Below are 15,871 nucleotides of genomic sequence, written 5' to 3'. Positions count from 1 at the left end.
GGAGGCTGAGGGGAGACCTTATCGCTCTCTACAATTACCTGAAAGGAGGTTGCAGAGAGGTGGGTGTTGGTCTCTTCTCCCAAGTGACTAGCAACAGGACAAAAGGAAATGGCCTCAAGTTGCACCATGGGAGGTTCAGGCTGGATATTAGGAAAAATTTCTTTACTGAGTGAGTAGTCAGGCATTGGAACAGGCTGCCCAGGGAAGTGGTAGAGTCACCCTCCCTGGAGGTATCCAAGGAACGTGTAGATGAGGCATTGTGGGACATGGTTTAATGGGCATGGTGGTGTTAGTTGATGGTTGGACTTGATGATCTTACAGGTCTTTTCCAACCTTAGTGATTCTGTGATTCTGTGATTCTGTGATTGTTTCAGTGCAGTGCTACAAGTACTAGGGAGTCTGAGGAGGACCTCACAAGAGATGTTGTTTGCTCCACAGCCTCTGAAAGAAGTGAATAGCCATGCCTATCCAAGGAGAACATCACCACCATCCAGACTGCACCTTCATCCTGGATCAAAGATTTTACTCCAGCTTCTGGGAGAAACCCCAGAGCTTGTCCTTCTGAACATCCTTCTGAGTTTATACTCCCATCTGGAAGATCAGTCTATCTCTTCCCCTGGAAAGCCTTTTCACTACTGAACGACTGTTACAAATGGGAAACCATGTTTCATTTATGGGTCGAACTTGTTACACTTCTGCCAGAACTGAAATCTCCTTCTCCATCCTACCCACCTCTCCGCATGGTTCTTCCATGGCCAAGTTCTACATACTGCAGATCAGCTCACAAGCTCCCAATTTTATTTTCACATCTCCCACTGTGATTTAATCTAGTTATATCCCTCTTCCTTTGATCCTGACTTTTTCTGTTTTGTGTTTGATGCAACTTTTCCAAAACTGTCTGAGCATGGGAGGAAGTGGTGGGGAAGGCACTCTCTGAGAGAGAGAGATGCTCCTTACTCTGCATCTTTGTACTTGGCTCTGGACCAGCCAGGAACAGGAATCCCAGGAAAACATCGAACATGCTCAGTTTCCCTGGGATAAGAGAGTGTGCATTCTGGTTGCAGTATGAGCTGCAAAGCACTTGGTATGAGATAAAACCTTTCAGTAGTCTTAATGGTTAAACTGTCAACTACTGCAGGCTTACTGTGTGTGCATAGGCTCATATTTTCAAAGACAGCAAATGGGTCTTGTTTTCACAGGGGTGGAAAACAGAGTATTTAACTAAGGTACCATATTCCCACTCATACATCAGGTTTTTCATTCATAGAACTGGGACCTTCCCATTCAGCCCCCAAAGATGTCAGAATTGTTTAAACCTTGTAGCCATCCCCTAGGGGTTTAACCTTCTTTCTTTTTCTCTACCTCATATTTCTCTCTAAAAGGTGCACAATCTGCTCATTTTGCATGGGTCAGGTTCTGAGATTTTTTTTTCCTGAGTGGTTGATGCCGCCACCAGGAAGTTGTAACAAGGAGTTATGCCAAACAGCATATTTTTCCCTTCTAGTCTTATTTTGGAAAATGAAGAAATAGCTTTGACTGAAAAAAATATCAGCCTAAGACAGACGAACAGCCTGAAAAATTTCAGCACAAACATGTGATGTTTGGCAAAATTAGAAGCAAATGGGAAGAGGATCTTATACTGGCAGGAATGAGGCAAGTTTCATAACAGGGACTGCTGTCATGCCTGCTTATTAACAGACAGCCTCTCCATAAAGATTGTAATGAATGATGCCAAGATGATGGTATTTAATTATTCAAAATTATTTTGTTTTTCACATAAATGTGCTTATTAAAAATTGATCCTATAGATATTTCTTCTGCCCTTCAGATTGCTTGCAAGTATACACCACAATCAATTAAAATAAAAAATTGTTCTTCTTGATTTTAATGTTTGTGCTGTCTGATACTGTTCCACCTACTTTGTCACCTCATCCAGCATTTCTGCCAGAGCTTCCCCCCGTGCCCACCCACCCATGCAGCATTTGCTACCCTGCTTTCCACCTGTTCTACCCTGCTGGCTTGTCTCACAGCTACTGCCAGCATAGCTATCAAAGTGTCCCTTCCTTCAATCTTGTCTCACCTCTCTGGTCATTTCCTTTAAGCCCTGATGGTTCCAACTTTGTGGCACAGCCATGGCATTCAGACAGCAGTTCCCCAATTTCCTCAGGCAAAGGAGTGACTTCTTGGTTACACAGCCAGGAAATACCTGGCTCATTCTTCTGTTGTCTTCCAGTGGTCCTCAGTGCGCCATTCTTTGGGTCTCTGAGGTCCCCTGCAAGTTATGGAAGGGTCTTTTCCCTAAGCCAAAATCCCAGTGTCAGGAAGCGGAAAAGCATCTCATGGTGCTCATTGCAGCTCTGAGGATCCTGCAGAGAGACACCTGCACAGCCCAGAGCTCCACCAGCACCAGTCGGGAAGCTCAGCTGGTCTACGTGCAACCAAAACTATTTGTCACCATGGCTGACAGGTTGACCCTAAGAGATGAAGCTGTGTAGTAGGTCCAGATCAGACTGGTAGATGTCACTGATATCCTCTTACTGGCATTTCCAGAGAGGAGAGAGGAAAGGAGAAAGAATTAACCTACAGGCTGTCGCTCCAGATATCAATCAATTCATTCTAGAGGAAAAAAAATGCAAGACATTGCTTGTTTCCAGCAGCAGCTCTGGAGCTGCTCTGTATAGAAATGGTAAATATCAGTCCCCAGTGTTAAGCTTCCTTCATTCATGAGGACCAAATCCTGCCTGTACATAAGTGAGTAGCTAATTTCTTTATATGGGGGGGAAGGGTATGTGTGGGGTTTTTTTTTTTCACACATTTCCTCCTCCAATGCTGAATCTCTGTCAGAGACAGTTCAGTACCGCCCATATTGCGTAGATCTCAAAAGTGCAGACAGAAAATTACCATCTTAAACCAATCTTCGCAGCTTCTGAAACATTAAATATAGATGGCATTATTGAAGCCAGCTGAATTACTCAGACTGTGTACAATGCGATGCCAGTGTGGCTAAGAATGCTAACAACCAAACAACACACAGTGCCTTGAAAGATATGAGAAGCCCTAAAGGGAAAGTAATAGCTTGCTGTTGTGTACCACTGTGCGGCCATGAAATACTCCTTCTTTTTCCTCTCCTCCTCCCTGCCCACGGTTCCTCATTTCTCCCCAAAAGGCAGCGTCACATGTGTACATTTAAATATAAATTATGGACATATCTAGAAGTGTGGTCACACACCGAGCCTAGCAGGACAGAGAAGGGTCTCAGAAGGAAAGCATGGTTTCCAGCATGAAGCCATCAACTTCGCATGCTAAGGAAAGGGAGGCAGATCAGAAGAGACCACAGGGCCTGAGGCTGTACTTAAGATACTTTAAGGCTGACAGAATAATGAAAAAGGAAAACCAGCATTTGCCACAAGTTTAGCAGTTATACTGCTGAATGGTCCTGCCCCTGCTATTTTGGTTATGGTTCCTCTACAGCTGCTTGAAATGAAGTACGAAAAGGTTAAAAAGGCCTTAAAGAGAGGGAAGTAAAGAAGAGCAGAAAAAAGAACACCTCTGAGGTGGAAGCGTTGACTTTCATCACAGGTTGTGCAGGCAATTTCAGCAAACCCAGCCTGTTCAGCCACAGGAAGGAGGTACAGACTCTCTCTCCCATTTCTGGAATAGCTGCAGAGTGTCCAGAAAAGATCGGTGGCAAACTCTTCTGAAATATCAGTCAAAGAGGGATGGTGTTAGATAGCCTAACTGAGCCAACTCAGTTGAATGGCCATCTTAGACACCTAGTGAACTGAATTCTCCCACCCATATAATGTTTGGGAGCAGCACATTATTCTCCACTTACTACCTATAGGGAATATATCCCTGTATAGGAAAAAACGGGGAGATCTGATTCACTAGGTGCCTAAAACGAAGGCAAAACTTACGTGCCCCAAATAGGCAAGCTGTACCCCAACCAAGGCTACCTTTTTCAGTCCCAATGAAACCAAGGCTTGCATACTAAACAGTAACCCCGGGAAGCACTTTTCACTTGTGCAAAAGTGCAGCCCTTTCCCCTAAACTACACTAGAATCAGAGATCTAAAAAGTATGAAAACACAGGCATAGAAAGGACTGCAGATTTCACCTAAAAATTAAACCACTCACTTATGCTTGCAATTTCTGAGGTTTTATTCTTTTTTTTCCCCAAGTAAAATCTTTCTGCATCTTTACTAACTTTATTTTATAGAAAGAAAAAGAAGTTAGTTTGCCAAATGGAAAAGGACAAAAATCAGCAAGGAAAATAAGTGTTTCAAAATCCTTAGAAGCTGTTTACAACTACAGAGGGGAAGGACAGTAAATATTTCTTTTCAGAATCCTCCTTAGGTGGAAGGTAAAGAAATAATGAATCAAAATGGAATCTCAGGTACACAACCAATTGCAAAATAAAAATACAAATCCCTCCCCCAGTACTTCCACGGACTGTCTGGAAGAGTGTTTTTCTCTTTTTGTACGACAGACAGGATTTCATATCACAAATGGCCAGCACATGGCAGGCTTGAATAATGAGAAAGTGACTTCCCAGCTGAGCAAATATGCATTAGTAACAAGACACTGATGAGGCCAGACAAATCACCAAGGAAACAGGAGAATGTGAAAGACAAGTCAAAGAAGCTTTAGAAATGATCCCTCAAGGAAGTTAGCCATGTTGCAGCAGTAAGGGTAACATACCTGACATCCTAATGTATGATAAGGTATTATTAAAATAAAGAATACGATTGTGGATTTTTTTAAGGGAGTAAAAAGAAACACAGTGGAATAGTGCCAGGTTTCTCACCCCTCCCACCTCTCAGGGACCGCCTGTGTCAATGGACCTGTGCGGATGGCATTATTTGGATGGATCATGGGGTTTGCAGTGACGAAAGAGTCTAAGCCCTGCCCCCCCTACCCTCGGCTGGTGAAGAGCTGCACGTGGATCAACAGCCCAGCTCCTGCTTGTTTGGCATCCACCTGCAAAGCGAATTTTACTGTCTCTCTGGCCAGAGGCAAAGACCATGCTGACATGTTAACTCCACAGATTAACCACCTCAGAGCGGGCTGGGGAGCTGGACACACACCTGATGGGTGAGTGCATATGGTGGCACTACTGAAGAACTCTGTCCAGCTGCTTCGCTAGGGAGATGTTTGCCATGCTCTCTTCCCCCTGCTATTAGATTGACTGCAGAGGTCCTACAGCTTTACAGCACTCAGAGTAGGAGCAGGCAGGACTGAACCCAAGAAATACATCAAATGAGAAAACAGACAGATGGACACAGACACACTGAAACTACCTAAAGGGAGGTTACAGAGAAGATGGAGTCAGGCTTTGCTTGGATAAGGGCTGAGGGCGAATAGAAACATATTCAACAAGGAACATTTCTATCACATATAAGGAAAATATTCCACAGTGTGGGTGGCCAAACACATCAACAAGGGCTCAGAGAAGCTGTGGACTCTCCATCCTTGGAGGCACTGAGAACATAGCTGGACAAGGTCCTGAGCAAAACTGAGACAACTTCAGAGCTGCCCTTGCTTTGAGCAGAGGGATGGTGTATGTGACCTCCAGACATACCTTCTGACTTACGTTCTTCTATGATACTAAAGAATACCTAACAGATATCAGATAATTAGCTCTCAATTTCTTTTGTTTCTATGAGGCATAGTGATTCAGCCACACCACCTACAAGAGGCAGTACTAGGGGTTGGACAGCAGGTGAAAAGATAACATGGATGGTGCAATGAATGGCTTAAGAGCCAGTCTACAGTTCTCCTTTGCCAAGTAATTTTAAAGTATAACTATTACTCCTCAAGAAAGACAAGTTCTCTGCGGTCAGCTATGGACTTTTGCAGCAAATGAAGAAAAGACCCAAGTCCTTAGGAACCTTACAGAATCAATCCCTCCTCTCAGAAGTGAAATTCTCCCGGTTTACTAATAGATACTTAGTGCTAGCATCAGGGATCCCTCTCTGGGATCTGACTTTCACAGCGGATTACACAAGGTCTTCGGTATTGATGGTGGCTTGTGGAGGGGAGAAGTCTGACCAAAGCCCATTGCAACTCATCAGTAAAGCTCTCTCCTACCTTTGCTAAATGAGGTGATTGGCATATTACACAGCCCTTGACTTTACTGACAATAGGTGAGTGGACAGGCAGGCTTACAGTTTGCTCTGATCCTGATCAAAGGAAGAGGGCTGATCCCAGATGAGTGTCATGTTCCCTCTCCCCTCATATTGTCCTAAAAGGCAACCAGTTGGCACCTGGTATGATGCACAGTCAAAAGAGGACATGATCATCCATTCATAGAAACCTCATCTTCTCCAACCTTTCACCTGTACCTGTCCGTTGTGGACACCTCCTCACCAGGCAATGGCACTTGAACTGTATGATCCCATCTCTTCTTTCATGGAAGTGCAAATGAGCATGACACAGCATGTTCTTTCTCAACAAGCCAAATTAGATTTTTTAGATTTTTATTTCCTATTCAAGAAGAAATATTTTATGTATTTTGAAGGAGAATAAAAAGACCTGACCTATTTTAATTAGAAGAATGACATTAGGGAAGAGAATCAATTTACCCGGTATAATTCCCATTGAAACACAAATCCTAGTAGTGGAAGCAGAGTTCCTAGTAAGGATAACATCAAACACATTTGGGAGCTATGTCATCAGCAAGCCAATACTAGTATTTAGGAACTTTTAAAGTATTCACATAAGATCACTGGACTGTAGAACTTATGAGATCTGTCCTTCACCACCACTAGACTACACAAACGTGTTAATGAAGTTATTAGTTGATTTCTTTCATATTTTAAATAAAATGTGTTCACCCAATCATTTCTCTCTGAAGCGTTTATTCTTGCTGTCAATCTCAGTTTAGCTTTAGAAGTCGTAGCAGGCAAAAAGATGCTACCCTCCACCATCTTACCACTAGAACTGCTACAGAGAATATGGTGCTCAAAGCATCTGCGGGCCCTTATTTACACTTCCCTAATACTGTTGAAGTGGTGGTGGCAGAAGTGGGGAATTAAACACTGCTTTCAATAAGGAAAGGTTGTTAAACACAGAGGAGAACCCATTTGGCTTGTCTGAGATCCGGTAAATAATTAGCACTTAATTGCCAGCTGCTCTTTTTTTTTAATATAATCAGAAAGAGTAAGTATTTTCTGGAAGTTTGAACATGGACAGTACTTTACAGAGCTCTGAAAAGCACAAGGGAACAAAGATAATACTTATGGGAACATTTCTCTCTGTCCTGGGAGCAGACGTATTTCTTAACCAGTTTCCAAATATCAACCATAGGGTGAGAGGAGACAGTCCTGGCAGTGAACATCTGGACATCGGGTCCAGTCCCTCGCCCTTATCTCGTGTCCATTCCCTATAAAATTATCAGCATTGATCAATATTGCCATTACTACTCCAGTGCCACTTTTATAGGAAAACAGAAAGATCTAACTGGAATTCATACTGCAAGAGTAGTAATAAAAAACATTTCCAACTTAATTATTCTGGCCTGTTTATTCAGCAGGTAAAATGCGAATACAAGCGGTAATGTTTTTTATCTCTTTTATTTACTCTTCTCTTTAATACTACAATCGGTTTATAGTCATGTGTAAGTACACAGGGTGGGTTATATGCTGAATAGATGTTTGGTGAGCAAAAGGTAGGTGGATAAAAGATGACTGCAAATCTCCTCTGCATTTAGGCCATAACATGCTCCATCTATTCAACAATGATGTTAATTCCAGTGCTAAGCTGCTACTAGAATCTGTATATTTAAAGGTAAATGGTCGTTATAATCGTCATGGCACTCACACGGCACCAGATTTGACAATTTTCTGCCAACAGCATATGTGTCCGTGACTTCTGACATTTCAGAAACTTTGTATGTGAGAGAAAGGAATGGCTGTGACAGTTAACAACATCTGTGAAGTATCGGAGAGCTGCAGACCTAAACGCCAGCTGAGACTTACTGGAATTTAATAGGTGGTAGACGGGTTAGAAGAGTGATGTGGAAAAAAGGTCTCACGATGCCCTGTCCTACTAGGTGTTAAAGCCTCCTGGACAGAAATGTGCTTTTCCTCCCTGCTCCCACTGAAAGAGAGGGGACCATGGGAATAGTCAGTTCTTCCATTGCTTGTATGAGAAAAAATTACTTTTCATATAGGATAGGAGAGGAAAGACCTGAGCAATGTCATCTTTGTTTGTAGAAAAGAAGTCCTGCTAGCTCAGTGAGGACATCTGAAAATGGACTAGCTCTGCTCCAGTAGCTAGGAATGGTAGAAATCCAATTCATTTCAAGGGCAGCACAGCGAGGCCAACACTAGCTACCTCTGGCTTTTCTACTCAGAATGGTTACTATACATTAGAGGTATACGATCTTGCTTAAAAAGCTGAAAGATGACCTTTGTGCCATCTCACTTAGACAAAAGGGTCCTAATCCAGCTGCCAGTGACTGTACTGTGTGTGGAAGCTGTGTGCACCCCACAGTCCTCGTCACCAAATATGTACCGTGGCCATCCTCCTTCGAGGGAGAAGTGAGTGTAAAGAGGGAGCTGCGATGCACTCCAGCAGCTATTGTCACCCTCCCAACCACAATGGTGAGGCATATCACAGAGCAAACTGTCCTTCCCTGGACGAACACTGAAAGCCTGAAATGATTGCTAGTTATCTGGCATTTATCAGAGCCCTTTGAAATAAGCTGTATAATTCTCAGATGCATGTGCTATTTATTTTACATGCTAAATGATCAGTAAACTGCAAAAGCTAGTCCTCAGTAGGTAGGAAATGTCAGGAGCAATGTGGCCATTGCAGTAAGACCTCATGTCGCATATTGAACAGCAAAGACAGGAAGGTATTGAATAGGTGATGATTAACTGTGCTCTCTCTGTCTGCGGCACCGAATGGAGAAGGGTCTCTGAGGTATATGAAGCAAAATACACAGGCAGTAGTTTTGGCAATTCCTGGCTTCTGAGTGCTCAGGTTCGCAATCTGCATTGCTATTCAAGTGAAACTGATATTGTTTGGGGAAAAAAAGAAGACAAGATAAAAGAAGACTTTCATCATGCTGCATCAGAGTGACACTGGTGTGGGTCATCAACAGGGCCGGAATATATGTTCAGTCCCCTGTTGAGACATCCTGAGCTAACAGAGTTGGTGGCACCGGCAGCAGCGTATCAGCCTTTATGTCAGCCCTATGCCTACCACCCATGACTGTTCCTATTGTTCTTGCTTTCCACCCCGAGCACTGATTTTAGGAGAGGCACTGCTCATCCAATAACCCCATGGCTAGACTTTTATTCATCACTGCCAATGAAGGGGAGCTTGTGCTGTGGCTGTGTGTTAGGAGCACAAACCCAAGCTCAGCTAATGAATCAGGGCCCTTAGGAGATGGGGTCAATGAGGTGCCTCTTCAGTGTCCCAGATACAGTCCAGTATGTGCAAGAGCAGAACTGTAGGCACTTGTGTACATTTCCTGGAGAAAACATCGGTGGAAGCATGATTTAAATGGGGATTTCTGGATTACACTCTTGCCAGCAGGAGCTTAAATTCAGCCCATCATGCTCAGGGAGTTGTGAGAGGAAAGAACATTATCATACATTTACATGATGCAATGAAGCACCATGCAGAATTACCAGTCTACTGGCAAATGAACCAGTTCAGGAATCAGTACAGCTATGCAAGCATGGCCCTATATCTTGACCAATTAAGCCTGATGGAAAGCTGGAACTAACTTGTTCAGTTAGAGACCCATGCTAAAAGAGGTGTGTTCTGTAGACTTAGGACTAACTTGAGGCTTAAAACATTGCACTGGTGGCTGTGCTACGGAGGAGGTACATGAACAACCCCAGACGACCAGTAAAGATCTACAATTTGCTTGGATATATGCTAATGAGTGCCATCTCCTGTGTGGCAAACTGACATTTTTCAAAGACTTGTAATGTTATCAATTTCAGGCAGATTTTATAAAGGATATGGAAACCAGATCATTAATTCAATAGTGACTCACTGTTGAATTCTTGAGTCCTTGTTTCAAAGCATGAAGATGGCAAGTGCCTTTCCTCAAGAATTTTCTTTGGTGGACAACAAACAAGAGAAGAATAGTTTTCATGCTTTGTTCTTGGAATGGCTGAAACACTTTGATGAGAATTTTTTCAAAATAATTTTGCTTGCTACTCCACATGGAATATGCTAACCTAAATGGTTAAAATTTGGAGAAATCATATACCCACTGAAAAAAGAGTCTTATAATGGTGCACATTAAGCAACACTACTAGATGATATTTTCTGCATTACCTATAGGCATGTATCTGGTAAAACATTTCAGACAGAGAGACAAGATTTAAAATATTCTTACAGCTCTGCTGTGAAGTATTGTAAAAATAGTCACAACTAAAACATCCTTCCTTGCGATCACAGACTTTGTTAGAGAATACCAAACACTACTGGAAAAACAGAGCCATTCGAAAAGTGATCTGCTTGGTATGTGTGTTCTCGTACAGAAATAAATTGAAGGCAATACCACCTATGCGGCATTGACAAGTTAATTCAATTTCCATCTCAAAATCAGGTAAAGTGTATCTCATTTGTTACCATGGATACAAGACTTTATTTCCATTTGTTTGAGATCTCACAGTGAGTATGAAATTAAACTGTGACACAGTTTTATGGAGGAAGTTGACTAAAAACCCTGTAAGTTCAATGTCATTAGTCCAAAGGATTTTCTTTTTTAGACATACTAAATAAGCAGGTTGCTACTACTGCCCATAAGGTATACTTCATAGGCAAACACCTGTGTGATTTTGCTGATGCTACTTTGGATCAGTAGGAGTGATGGAAGAGAAAATAAACGTTCATTTAATCAGTCCTGCAAATGTGGGAAAGGATCCTGAAAAATGTCCAGATGGTAGAACTACAGTAAAAATATACTGATGTTGTTTTATTTGCTATTGTTTGGCACTAAATATGTTTACAAAAAAATTTCTTGATTCTGGAAATGCATCCACTTTTTCTCAGATAAATCTGCTTTTCAGGCTGCAGCTCAAATCACTTGCTCTCTAGTTTTCAGTTAGAAGAAAAGGTGTGTGAAAAAGCAGGGGAGAATGAAGAGGAAAGAAGGAGGAGGAATAATTTTTTTTAATGCTGACATATATGTAGGGTTCAGGAATTCAATGGCATTCGGTTTACCTTGTCTGAAATTAATTTTAATATATACAAAAGGATAAAAGGGAATACAGGTCTTCTTGTTAAATTATTACTACTCAAGTCCTGGCTATATGTTTAATATTTCATAGAGAGACTGATTTCCATAGATGCTGAGCACCTGCTATACTGATGGATTTCAGCTAAGGTTGTCATCTCTCAGCATTTATAAAGCCAAGCTGAGATAAAACAGAGTCTACCTAAATCAAAGGTTTATTTCTAAATATTCATGCATGAACTGCATGAAAAGCACAAAGGTTATGGGACGTCATGACTATGGCTAATCATTGAAATCAAAAGCCATCATCCAGCTGCTTAATCGACTGATAATTTCCCACCAAATATTCTGAACTCCACCTCCTGTGCTTCTGTGTTGCTGCCCTCCTCAGCATATTGTCAGACTGGATTATCTGCAATGTCTTCTCCAGCTCCTTGGGCCATCTCTAATTATATCCCAATGGGAGTTAGTAGGTCTGACCCCGAGATGGCAAACTAGAAAAATTCAGTACCTCACAGCAAAATTGTCACGAACATAGGAACTCTCAGAGGAATAGGGACTACAGTGTCCATTGCTAGCTGAACAGAGAGATAAGTAAGTCGCTCTCTGTTATTGACTTGCATTATTAACATTTGCTTGAAGTTACAATAGAAAGCTATTTATATTCTACAGACTTGATTATCCTTCATCCAGACCCCAGGTAGGAAATTATAATGCTGCAAAATGAGTGTTAGGGATCTAGTATTTTGATTTAGTAGTATTTTGTGCCCACTTTTCACTGATTTTAATGGAGAATTAGCACCAGGCTGAAATTTAGTGCAATATTTATATATGCAGTTAAATTTAATGAAGCCAGTGATATTTAAGTATCCATTTATATAAGAATAAGATCATGACTAGACCTCGAGCATACCTAAAGTATACTGAAACCTGATTAATGACTTTATTCCTAAATTCAGGAAATATTTTATTCCTGAATGGTCAATGACTTATTTTCTATTTTGCAAATACTTTGTTCAGAATTACTCCACTATACCATAAACCATCCTAATTTGGGAAAACTCTGTAGGTTTCGAAGGGGTTTATTTTCTTATAAACACATGTGCAGGCTTGTCTTGTGCTCTGTGATTTGGTGTTAGGTGGGATTTGCAGACTTGTTGGATTCGACTGGTGCCATGATAGCAATGCAATTCCTAATCCAACCAGGCAGCTCATCTGTAAATGAATATCTCCTGTTTTTTGTCATAAGAACATGGCTTAGTACAATGTGGAAGTGGGTACAACTTGTCCCCTTCTGGAACCTAATAACTGGGAGTGATAGAGGAGCGGCGGTATTGCTTCAGGGCACAGATGATGGAGACAAAATTAACCTCTTCAGTGACATCTCAGGAAGATCCATTCTAGATGGGAACCCAATCCAGTGTCATGGTAAGCCACTGTCTTCGTGCTCTGTCATGTATCAGCTGAATACAAGAAATGAAGTTATACACAGATATGTTGAATGAGAGCTGCTTATGTGTTAATGGACATGTCAGACGAAGCAGTGGGAGCAGTCAGAGTGTGTTTGCCAAGACTTGCCCTGTGCAATGTCAGGAGCATGCTGACAAATAAGGGAGAATGGATAAGATAAACTGAACCCCCCCTGCAGGGACACATTGCAGTTTCTGTCTGACTGATGTCAGAGAAAAAGCCTTCTTGCTGCACTAAACCACTTAAAAATTGCCTGAATGAAAAGGTTACATCCATGGATCAGCATAAATGATAAAAGCTCAGGAGATAGCATTGATGTTACTATCCACTTGCAAGTTAGCAGGAGGGTAGTCTGGACAAGCTGGAGATGTCTCAGTCACCCTCAAGCAAGAGTCAGCAGAAAAAAGACAACACTGAGAAGTGGAGATGCATCTAAATATGCAGATGAATGCAAATGAAGGCACCACAGAGCACTGGCTATGCTACACTGGACAAACTTTCTTGAACTTTTGTGCAGAATTAGTGCCAATTGGATTAAGTGAGGAGAGCAATAAGGGATGTACCAAAGTAAGTTGCTCCTAAATAGAACATGCATAAGGAGTTTCCTTGAATGATTGATGGGTTTACAGTTTATGAATTCCTAAAATTACTATCGCTAAATATGTCCCTAATTCCTCCGTCCTCTTTCCCTCATCTAAGATCTGTAAGATTTTGACTCTGAAATCAGGACCTTCATGGTTAGTAGTCCTGAGTACAGCCTCATGGTACCACTTTTCTAAAAAAGAAGACCCATGCTTTTCTCCCATAGCAATACCTGCTGCATGCCTTGCATTGTCTGCTGCAGGAACTGCAGCTGCTGGTCCTTCGTAAGGCTTTCTTCCGTTCGAAAGAGCTGTCCTTTCTCCTGTTTCAGGAGCTCCACTTCATTCCTATAAGCGTCCAGCTGCCATCGAAGACTATCGTTCTCTTCCTTTAGCGCGTACGCTTGGGCGGCTAGAGCTAAGAGAAAATGAAAATGTGAAGAAATCAGTAAAATGGATTGTTTCCTTACAAATAATGTAGAGGACATTGTCAGGGGAGATGACAATACGGCTGAAAGCCAGTGAGACATTTCAGAGCTGAGACAAGACCCAGCAGAGCTGAAAATGATTAGGTTCTGGCAAAGACTGTTGCTGGGAAGTTATTTCCTGGGATGGAAGGAGCCATAAAGCGACCCTGGATAATTCAGACGCTACTTGCAATCTGGCTGCTATATTTAGGCTTATATTTTAGGAAGAAATTGGCATGAAGTCCAAGGGCAAAGCACCTACCAACTTTACAACAATTTCCCAGTGATGTTATAGGAACTGATACAACCGTTTAATAATTATACTACTGTAGCCACCAGATGTTCCAATCAGATTTGTGCTAAGGAATTTTGACTACATAGTGTTGCTGGATTTAATCCCATGAGAGAGGAAACAGAAATTCCTCTCCAATCTCACTATGAACTACTTTGTATCAATGGTTGTAAGGAACCATTTAGACAGAAAAATGATGTAATAGAGTAAAATTATATAAAATGCAAATGCTCAAAAAAAGTGTTGGCACTACAAGAACATTACTGCATTAAAGGCACTGAAAGACACTTAAGTCATTTCCTTAGGAAGCTCCATTTGGCCCCTTTTCAATTTAGAATGGCATTTTTATTATCATAACTGATAGCAGGTGTTTGTGAAGAAATCGATTAGTATGCAGGCATGGAAATTACATTTGCCAAATGACTTGCACAGTCTGCAATATAAGCTAAAATTTGTGTAGCAAAAGGCAGAAGGCTATAAAGCATGTACTAGGAACATTATTTAAATAAATTATCCAAACATAAATACATATAGAGAAGTGTGGCATTCATTACTTTAGGGATGTGGTTATCATCCTATAGAAGAACCCACTCCGGGTAATATTTATACTTGGCAGTAGCAGTGGTCATTTGGCATAGCAAACTGCCATACTATACTATTTTCCTTCTTGGAACCTGGTAATACAACAACATTACAGAGCAGCTGTAATTAAAAAACAACAATCTACCATAGCCAATTCTATCAACATTTGGTAACTGAAGCACATAACTGATTTACATTCCTGATTAAATGATTTCAGGCTTGGTATCACAGAATTCTTTCTTGCCCACCTACAATAGCAATATGGTTAAACTCCAAATTATAGGAAATTGTATATTAACTCCATTTAATGTTAGGCCTCTCTTGACTAGACCTTCCGCAGATAAAGAGTCCCCTGTTCCCCATGATAACATGATTAAACAGGTTCGTGAAATTATATCAGCACTTAAATAGAATGTCACAATATTTCATTACCAATAAAAATGTTTTATCTTTGGTAGGACAAATCTACCTTTTTCTCAAATAATTTTTACTAATTTTAAAATAGTACAAATGCATTATCCAAAATAAAGTACAGTTAACTACTATTCAAATACAGACATGGATTGGTTATTGCGCTTAATTTGGATATTCTACAGAATCTCTCTGGAAGATTTAGCAACAGTTACAGTATTGTTACATCAAATTAAATTGTTCCAAAAAGCATGTAATCATCCTTCCATGACAAAATTTACCCTCAAGAAATTGCAATGATGAGTCCAATGGGCAAATAAGAGGATTAAATACTTTTTTTTTTTTATAAGAGCCAACAAGCTATGCTAAAAGAAAAAAGAAAAAGGCCAAGCAAATAAAAACCTCAGTCTAACAAAAACTCAAGTCAAAATTAAATGGTTTGGGTTAGAAAGGGCCCTTAGTGATCATCTGGTCCAACCCCACCCCCCTGCCATGGGCAGGGACATCGGTCACTAGATCAGGTTGATCAAAACCCCATCCAACATGACCTTGAACACTTCCAGTGATGAGGCATCCACAAATTCTCTGGGCAACCTGTGCCAGTACCTCACCATCCTCATTGTAAAAAATTTCTTCCTTATGTCCAACCTAAACCTACCCTCTTTCAGTTTAATACCATTGCCCCTTGTCCTGTCACTACAGGCCTTGGTAAAAAGTTTCTCTGTCATTTGTATTCTCTTACTCATACCAATTAGACTCTCCCTAAATTAAAAAACAAAACAAAACAAAAAAAAACCAACGTTTTTTTTAAATGCAATACTCAATTCCAGCCAGAAACTGCCTATTCTTCTGCTCTCTGAGAG

The 15,871-nt window shown here is 41.1% G+C and overlaps 1 protein-coding gene across 2 annotated transcripts in view; it reads right to left on the bottom strand.

Annotated features, from left to right (window-relative positions):
- The window catches only part of ENOX1 (ecto-NOX disulfide-thiol exchanger 1), a 374,261-nt gene that overhangs the window by 32,932 nt on the left and 325,458 nt on the right, over positions 1-15,871 (bottom strand). Inside the window, exon 12 of one of the 2 annotated variants that reach the window (XM_059833157.1) lies at positions 13,490-13,674. In XM_059833157.1, the coding sequence (XP_059689140.1) occupies positions 13,490-13,674 (185 nt within the window). The remainder of the gene's footprint in view (positions 1-13,489; positions 13,675-15,871) is intronic. The other variant, XM_059833238.1, reaches the window with a different exon arrangement.

The sequence above is a fragment of the Gavia stellata genome, chromosome 1 (genome assembly GCF_030936135.1).
Source record: "Gavia stellata isolate bGavSte3 chromosome 1, bGavSte3.hap2, whole genome shotgun sequence".
Classification (NCBI taxonomy): domain Eukaryota; kingdom Metazoa; phylum Chordata; class Aves; order Gaviiformes; family Gaviidae; genus Gavia; species Gavia stellata.
The sequence above is the reverse complement of the archived record's forward strand: the minus strand, read 5'-3'. Positions and strand labels throughout refer to the sequence as shown.